The following is a 9514-nucleotide window of genomic DNA, read 5'->3' as shown; positions in this document are numbered from 1 at the left end:
TTATTCCCCTAACCCTCCCAGTAGCCCTTCTATGTACCTGTACTAATTTTGGTTCATCTTTCTTTATCATGGTTGAGCAGAAATGTATGCAGTATTTCAAATGAGGTTTGGCCAGATTCTCACATAATTGTGTTGATATTTCTCTCTTTAAGACTACAAAGAAAGAAATAACCCCATCACTACACATCTGAGTGCCTATTTTTATTTCTTTTTTGCTCCACTGCATTGGTGCCTCAGTATCAGTTGCTAATTTGCTTTTGCTTGTTTGTTCCATTGGCATTTCCAGCTCAGGAGTCTCCACCTTGTGAGAGAAATTCTTGTGAATTGTTCTTCAAGTTTGTGCCTGTACACTTTGCATGGTGGCAGGATGCTAGATAATCTCATCTGGGTTTCCTTGTCCCCAAAAGGCTGGAGCAGATGATCTTTCAGAGTTCCTTCCAACATGGGCTGTCCCGTGATGGTGATTCTATGAATAATGGCATTTCTATTCCCTTCTGCAAGGTCATGCAGCCTCTTTTGCAGCATATTTCAGTCTTCTTCTGTAGTAATGGTCCCTTTGTATCCAAAGTCTTTACCAAAGATACTAAGCAAGAGAGCTCTGTGATCAGTCCTTGAGAGCCTCCACTTAGAAACAATTTCTTAGCCTAATAGCTCGCTTTTCAAAAACAACTTGCCATTTTCCTCCAGCTAATTCTACTTTTTTCAGTAGCTAGTCCTATTTTTCAATTCTTGCCCAACTTCTCCAGCTGAAGCAATTGTATCTTACGTGGCATTGCATCAAATATTTAATCAGAGTCTTGTTGCTTATTCCTTATTGTCAATTATTTACCTAAGACAGATAACAAATTAGTACTCTCAAGATTCAGTTTATAATGGGGAGACAAATTTTAATAATCTGCTTATCCCGGGAGAGACTACTTACAGCCCTTGCTTAGAATTTCAAGAGCTTTGATATTTTAATAATTTAGAATAATGAAGGCATGACAACAAGATCATTATGTGACAGTTAAAGGAGAAAGTTCTTCCACCTGACTGGAGACATGTACCCCTACTGTGTTCCAAGGGAAATGGTCTGTGTAGACTTCATTGGACTGCAGCCAGATGGGTGTAGCAAGCTCTACCAGCAGTCTGTAGGACTTTCTAAACACATACAATAAAAGCTCTCCTACTGCAAATTAAAAGCAAACACACCTTTTACAGATGTCATTTTCTCTTTGGCTCCATGAAGAAGCTGCTTCAGGATGAGATAAACTGTAACACTGAAGCATGGTAGCCATTCAGTACTGACTCCACAAATGAATATTTTCACTCTACACCAAGACTTTTGTGGTTTAGCTTCTCCACTTGTAAAGGGAACAGTAATGATTCCTTTACAGCAGACCAAACTCATAATTAGTAGGAAACGGGTTATTTGCAAAAGCTATGCCAGCTATTTTCACAATACATTTGATATTAGGATTTCAAAATTCTGCAGTGAGAAAAGATTCCTACTCTACCACTACAGTTTTTTTCCATAGGAGCTATGTAGGAAAAAAAATACCTGAATGAATGCCAGAAATGGAGCGTGCAATCCCAGGGATGATTGTTACTACGGTTTCTTAAGATTTACCCACTTCCAGTGAATTTCTAGCTATTCTTCAGATAAATATTACCCAAGTGAGTAAGCAAAGTACTGCATGTCCTCTGAGGCAGCTGTAGGACCAGTTCTACTTCCAGTGAAATCAACGTAAACCCCACATTTCTGCAAAGAATGAATCCAAATTCTTTCACTCCCTTATGGATGTGTGCCCACACCACACGCTGTATGTACATGTAAGATGTTTCTCCAGTGACCACTTGACAGTAACCCAGGTTAACAAACAGAAAATTCCTACCCTTCTATAAAGAGAATAATATTAAATCTTTGTGACAGTAAGTAAACCCCCCACTTCTCCTGCTAATCAGATGTGCTTCCTTCCTGTAACAGGAATTGTATCACTGCACTGATGGGAAGAAAAGGGATTTTTTTAAATGGATGTTTTATCTATCACTTTCACTGAGACAGAAATTCTAGACTGGTTCACAGATGGAAACCCCAAACTCCATGCAGTAAAGCATTCATCTATGGACAGGAAACAGTATGGGTTTGATGGGCTACAGTAAAAGGTTATGCCACCTTTTAGTACTTTTAAAAAGACTGCACAGACACCTTCCTTAATACTTGAATGCCAAAACAAGGCACACTTCAAAGCCTTTAATCATATACAGGGTGTACCAGTGCAATTTCTAGATGGCCCTACAGTTAGCCTTGGTCCTCTAATACCTGTGCCATTAAGTGATGTCACCAAGCTATGTAGAAACAGAAGGAAACAGGAAGAAGAAGAAGAAAAAAAAAAAAAAGGTGACATTTGAAATAATGAGAATACAAAGGCTAACGCAAGTATAAAATGCAGATGAGATCAAGAGACATTGCTGAAGGAGCACTAAACTATGGTAACTGGTACCAGAGCAAAGAACAGAAAAGCTGATCTAAACTTTTTTTCTTTAAAAGACGTACTTTCAGTGAGACTGGATGAGTACATGAAGGCACTTAGAAACATTCACAGGCATGAATGTAAAATACCAGTGGGAAGGAGCAAGACTTTCTAATAAGCTCTCTTGAGATGTAACAATTGATCTCTGTTACACGAGCAGTTCTGGGAAGTTTGACTTTGCCTTTCTGTTGATTTTTTTAGCTTTGGAGGCTAAAATTAACTTTTCAAAATGTAATCATTTTCAATCTGACCCAACTAAACCCAAAAGGAATTAATAGATAAATAGCTGAATTGGACCCAGGCTGTTCCTAGAATAAATCCTTTTGTATGTAAGTTTGCAGTAAGCACTTTGCTTCTTCGTTAGACTCATAGAAAAAAAAAAAAAAAAAAGAAAAAGAAATCCACACTAACTGAATCTAGACAAATTGTAACCTTCACTTTGAACCTTAGAGGCAAAATCCAGCTTTGTTAGCAGCTCTCATGCACATAACAAATCCACAAATAAGACTGAAACTCACAGTGTGCCTCACATGAACCATGATCTGAATATAGAGAAGATCTTCCCTATTTACCTGCATCTGAAAATCATGTGGATGTAATACAGACCGCATTTCTGTGGGGAACAAGTCAAACCAACTAGAAGCTTTTTGCAGCTACAGTACATCAAGTGGGATTTTAGCCATATATAGATGTGGAAACTTTTTTTTTTGATGGTGTAACACTGCTGCAAAAGGAGAGGTTTGGACCTGAAAAAGAATTTTATGTTGCTTCCTTAACAAATGGGCTTTTTCCTTTCTGTTCTCCTTTCTGGTTCCCTATTCATGTAAAAGTTATCCCAGGCTCCAGAAGATACTTTCTGTTTTGAAGGTTCCTGTAAATCAATATCCTTACAAACAGCTCCTGCAAAAAGGCCAATTGCTGCATGTGTAGGGACACATAAGGCTGTGCTTTAACAGCTCATGGTCCTTGCTGACTCATGATTCATCTATGACATTAATTCTATAAATATATCAGAATGTTGGACTTAAGTGGCTTGGGATACTCATTTTGCTCACTTCTTCTACTTGAGGCTCCCAGCTGCGTTTGAGCATTAGTCACACAATATACTGATTGGTGAGGTGCCTTAGTAATCTATCAAATGGAAGAATGGTGCAAAAGGCCCTTTGCAAATATTCCCGGGAAAAAAGGTGATGCAAGAGACGGAGGAAGAAGCAACCCATGCCCTACTATTACTAATGGACATGGCACATAGGAAGAGCTGGAGCTATACCCTGAGGTTGTGGGAAAAAAGTGGGGACTGTGAGGGCTCCTACAGGGCTCCCAGCCTTTCCAAGGAACAGCAATGTTGTCTCCATCACACAACATTGCTGAGAATTCTGCTGTCCTCTCCTGTACACTCTGCATAGACACTGTAAGGTTAATAAAGCAATGAATTCCAGTGCAGAAACCATGGATCGAAAGTTTTACTGCAGAACAAGAAGAGCGCTTACTGATGGGGAGTGCAGCACAGAACTTGCATATGACACCAAGTGATAAGCTGGAGCCAGTTTCTGGACAGGTGTTTAGAAGAATAAATGTGTAAGAATGAGGATTTTACACAGGGAACTAGATTTCTACTTCTAGAATAGAGCATCTGAGGAACAAAAATCTTTAGAAAGATTCTGTTGGGATGGACTAGCTGATCTTTCCTCCCATTTTTGAGGGTCCACAAGGCCTGGTGTTGTAAGGCTCCAGCTTTGTACAGTCCTGACCCAAATTAGATACTTTCCAGTCAGCTGCACACACCTAGTTAAGAGATATGAAGCATTTCCTCTCTCCCTTCATCCTAAATTATGATGGATTTTCCCAGAGTGAATATTGTTCATTTCCATTCCTTCTCCATTACATCTCTACTCTGCCCAAATCACAGTGGCATCCAGGGCCTGAAGGAACATGGGTGTGTGGATGAATATAAGTAAGATCCTTTCTTAAGGATGACACACAGAACAGTTTCAAGGACATTACCCAGAATGTCTGCCTTGAACTGTACTGAGACTTCTTTTTTCCTAGGCAGGGACTGCAGCAGATTCTCTTTGTGGGATGACTCAGTCCTTATGGGACCATAAGGAACTTTGAAGACAGCATTTAGTATGCAGATGCAAATTCTGGAAATCCTCTTGGGAGCAACTTAACAAAAAATTTGAAGAAGCCAACAGCTCAACTGGAGTTTCTAGCCTAAGGCAATGGTACAAGAGGGCCCTTTAGAAGGCAGAGTTGACTGCATGGTTTCCCAAATTCTATCTTGGCAGTGATCAGCAATGCACCATTCTATTAAAGAAACTAAAAAAAAAAAAAAAAAAAAAAAAAAAAATTAAAAAAAAATATTAAAATTCAGACATTTCAGATCGTATTCTGCTGATAGTACTGTGATCCTGGTGAGGGGAGAAATTAATCCCATGAATTTCACTGAAAAAAATCCAGATGCTGAAGTGAGAGAGTTGGCAATGGGGAGGAAATTTTTATTATCCAAAGGTGCTCTTTGACTGGGAAATACTGTGAGAAAAAGACTCTTTGCTGGATCCCAAGCTACAGCATCCACATTTCTAGAGGCTGACACTACTAGGAATCTTCAGAGAAAGTAAACACATTTTTCTGTCTATTTCTCAGTAACATTGCAATCATACTTCCTTTTTGTAACTAAAAAGAAAAAGTTATAGAAAACAGAATGTTTTTCTTTCAAACAATTATCAGACAACTTCAGCGTGGATGTAGAACAAAATGCTTAGCAAAACTCAATCCACAGACATAATCTTCCAGAGGCAATAAGCAAGACGAAGGAAGGATGAAGATATTTGTTCATTTCCAGTGAGTGCATTAAAAGAATAAATTTTAAAATCTGCTTTTTAAAACAATGTTTAAAATCATCTAACTCTGCTTGTTTTCCTTCCACACAGAGCAATCACCATCAGAAACTGGCCAAGCCATATTTTAGGATATAAAATGCTCCAAGGACTAATGCCAGCAGGGCTGATGATTTGGAATATTAAGGACTAAGAAAAAACTCTTTTGTTACACACACTTCAAAAGAGGAACCAATGAAGAGGTGATAAGTAAATAACAGAACAACTTACAGGAAGATTAGCATTAGACTTTGGCATTGACCAGCAAATGAAAAGCAGAAATGCTATAAAAGACATTGATTATTGAAGAAGGTGGAGAGCATTATAAAGATATCACTTTTATTAACCAAACCTGTTTAGAGAGATAAAACCCAGCAGCCAGATCATGACATACATGGGTGACAAGTGACAAAGGGTTACTGGCAGTGGATGTGTGGGAGAAAGGCATCCCAGTCTGAGGTCGGTACTTTTCCCTGTCTACATTCCATTGCTCCACAGTGGGCTGCACGGCACTTAGACATTTCTGAAGGCAAAACCGTGACTTGAAGAGTCTACCAAGTTAGAAGCTGCTGTTCAAATTGTCTTTTTTTTTCCATTCTGGTGTTTTCCTGAGATTCAGAAGACTGTGACATTTCAAAGTGGAGAAGAGCTGCATGGTCAGTCCAGCCCTGCTCAATGGAAGAGCTGCACACTAAGTGGGCAGTTCTTCAAAACTCCTGTTAATGGCACTTTCACACATCACATTTAGAGGTGATTGAGGAGAGCACTCATCTGGGTAGGCAGCTGGCAAGTGCATCAGGCCTTGGTATGGTCACGAAGTTCATGGTGCAGTGCAATAGTGGACAGATCTTTTCATGATCCTTCAACACTTCACTCAAGTGTTTCATTTCATCTGTTAGCTTTCCAATTTCTCTTTTCAGGGAGGTATTTTCTTGCTCGAGAGACTCATATTCCTGGAAGGAGGGGAAAGAAAGAAAAAACACAACAACTTACAGTCAAAACATTCCTTTCAGTGCTTCCACCTTGAGTACATTCACATAACTGTAGAAAAACAGTGCGGTTCCTTACTACAACTCACAAAGTGCTGATGAAAGACAGACACAGCCTGGGTGCTGAACAGAGCAAGTGCTTTACGACCTATGCCCCGACCACACTGTGATTCCTTTCATGGCCCTGAAGACCAGGAGGTGCTGCTGGCTCTCAGGAGTTCCCCAGGAGCCCAGGGCTGCAGGCATGGATGGCTGTGTCCCCATGGTGGCCTCTTCCAGCCTGGGCTGCCTCTGCTGGGAAGGGCCAAAATGGACTGCACTGTGAGATGAGAGAAAATGAAAGTACTGACTGCCGAGAGGTGCTGGGAAAACACGAGGGGCGCTGGGAAAACACAGTGCCTGGCACTGCTGGTGAGAGAAGGGCAGCCCCTGCCCCAGGGCGGTGCAGGGGAAAGCCATTTATCCAGGCTAGCACAATGTGTCCAGTGCTCTCCTCCAGGCCTGCCAGAGCTTGTAGTCACCTGCTCAGATGCCCAAGAACTCAGGAGGAGGGAAGCATCATGCCAGCTTGATGCCAGACTCATTTTGTCACCAGAAGGCCAGATCACTGCCATGGTTATCCCTGACCTGGCTGCTTTTGATCTAAGGCTTCTCTGGCAATAAATAAGCTGCTGTTAGCTGCAGGGGAGTTTTGAGTTGTTCTGCAGCACACATGTGATGGATGCAAGGCTCCTGTGCCACATTTTTTGATACCTGTTCATCTCAAGTGTCCCTGCTTCTAAGCCTTCCCATTCCAAAGAGAAGGGAGCTAGAGACTCAGAGCCAGTCCACCGGAAACCTGCAGATGGATGTCTTGCTGCTGGCCCAAGGCTAAACATCCACCCACTCAATCTCAACATCCACCCACTCAATCTCACCTCCCTGGGAAAGCTTCCGAGCAAACTTCAAAGCCTACACGTGCAAAGCCTTAAAAGGCAGCAGAGAGAGCCTCCCATGCAATGTTCTTCTGGGCAGCCTGGCACTGCCTCTGCTCCCCTTAGCTGCAGTACTCTGGGCTCCCTGCCCTCCCTTACACCCTTCTGCCACCTCTCAGAGTAAAACAGAGTCCTCCTAACACAGTATTGGAGCCAAACTCTAGCCAAGCTGCCAGACCCCGATTGTCATTCTGCTCATCTCTTATTGCCCCAGACTCCATGGCCCTGAGTTTTGGAGTAAGAGTTGTTGTCCCATTGCTATGTCCCATTTTCAGGGGTGAGACTGTCACATTGCTCTTGCTAAGAATGAATGTCTATGCAACCAGATCTGCCTACACCTGGAAAAATCTGTGTGCCTCAAAATGAAGATTCCCAGCACGAGGAAGATCCTCAAAATCAGGAGGAACATCGGAGAGGCTGCAGAATGGCACAGGTCCAAATATGATTCCACAAAAGCCAGGGGTTACCCCTTTTCAGAAGTACCCTGCACCTGGCTTTCTCAGGCGCTGACTCAGAGAAGATCTGGGAAAAACCAAGCCCAAAACTCCCCACATTGTCCCTCGTAGTCTCTGCTAACTGCTGGCAGATCTTTCCACAGTGAGAAAGAATAAAGCCTGTGATGAATCTTCAGAGCTGAACAACTGACTCAGCCGCAATGGCAGCGTGCTGCAAAACTGACAATTACCCCAAAAGCTGACTCCTTGCTACAAGAGCACTGTTGTGTGAGGTAACATCCAAAATCAGAGAAAATCTGTCCCTGTCCTCCAGTGTTTGCACTGGGGACGCAAGAAAACCACACCACATTGCAATACTAAAAGCTTCTGGAAGAATCAGTTACTTTCATTTTATTTGTTTATATATCCACTGTTACTTTTCAAAGCATACAAGTGTAACAAACAGCTAGCCAAGCCCAGCTCTCATGCTTGCAGGCTCCCAAGTTCCTAAGAAGCCTTTTCAACTGGGTATGTCTGGGGACCCTGTTGCTGAGCAGCACTGCTGACACCACAGTTGTAGAACTGATTTAAGCCAGTGTTGCCACTGCATGTCCCCTCCTCTTCCATCACCTTCTACCTTGTATGACAGCAAGAATTCATCCACTGTCATAGCAAACGTGACAAGCTTAACACTAATACAGAAAAAAAATGGTTCTGGTTTAGCCCAAAGGAGCCCTGTGATCCCATTCTTTGGGTGGTCACAGGAAGAGCAAAAGAGGGAGGATGAGGCAAGGGCTGGACCCTGTCTCTCTCTTCCTAGCACTGTCATTGAAGGCAGAGCTGCACTGTCCAAGAGCAGCATCAGTGTCTGGGAGTTCCCGACCAGGCATCCCACAGCACGTCTTTCTGTGCCTCACACCCACAGATCTTTGAGTAGGATTAGTGTGAAGACAGGCCCACGCCTGCTTAAGAATTCCTGTTTATTGTAAAGTCCCGTGCTTGGTACCCAAGCCATGCCCGCAAAGCGCTAAGTACCCATTCACCTCGTGAAGTTTATCTGCTTTCTGAGTTTGCTTCTTCCGGCTCCTCTGTGCAGCAACTCGATTTTTTTCTCTTCTCCTTACTTTTCTGTCATCTTCTTCGTGACTCTGGAAGACATCAGCCAGAAACACTCCGCTAGTTTGCAAGGTGCACACAGAAGATGCCCCAAGTCGGGTGTGTAACTTTCTGAGAACCAACACTTCCAGTTAGACAGCGCTGATCCTCGGTCTCCCAGAGACCGCATGGTGCCTGCAAAGAGCAGCGCATCCCTCTGCCCCACTGCACAGGCGGACCCCAAGTGGAGGCGTGGAAGCCGGCAGGCTGCCCGGGGGATGCCGCAGAGCCCCGCGGGCAGGGGCGCTGCTGCTGATGGGGGAAGCTGGCTACCGGAGCGGGGACCGGCGCTCCCGCTCTGCCCGGAGGGCAGCACTTTACACCTGCTCCGCTCCAGCGCGGCCGACAGGGCGGAGGTGCGAGCAGCGGGGAGGAAATCCCTGCTCCCTTCCCGGCTGCCCGCGGCTGGAGAAAAGCCGCTGACCGCGCCGTGTCCCGGCAGCTTTCCTCCCACCGCCGGCGGCTCGCCCGCTCTCCCACCCGGGAAGAGCCAGCGCGGCGGGCGCCTCCCGGGGAAAGAAGGGCCGATGCCCAGGGGCAGCGGGCACCCCCGGCTCGGCGCTGCCCGGC

At 44.0% G+C, this 9514-nt stretch overlaps 1 protein-coding gene across 1 annotated transcript in view; it reads right to left on the bottom strand.

Annotated features, from left to right (window-relative positions):
- Positions 1-4985: 4985 nt before the first annotated feature.
- BATF3 (basic leucine zipper ATF-like transcription factor 3) overlaps positions 4986-9514 on the bottom strand; it is a 5354-nt gene continuing 825 nt past the window's right edge. Inside the window, exons 2-3 of the mRNA XM_015620524.2 lie at positions 8833-8937; positions 4986-6345 (exon numbers count right to left, since the gene is read on the bottom strand). Coding sequence (XP_015476010.1) covers positions 6160-6345; positions 8833-8937 — 291 coding nt within the window. The 3' untranslated portion in view covers positions 4986-6159. The remainder of the gene's footprint in view (positions 6346-8832; positions 8938-9514) is intronic.

Source organism: Parus major, chromosome 3, assembly GCF_001522545.3.
Source record: "Parus major isolate Abel chromosome 3, Parus_major1.1, whole genome shotgun sequence".
Taxonomy (NCBI): domain Eukaryota; kingdom Metazoa; phylum Chordata; class Aves; order Passeriformes; family Paridae; genus Parus; species Parus major.
The sequence above is the reverse complement of the archived record's forward strand: the minus strand, read 5'-3'. Positions and strand labels throughout refer to the sequence as shown.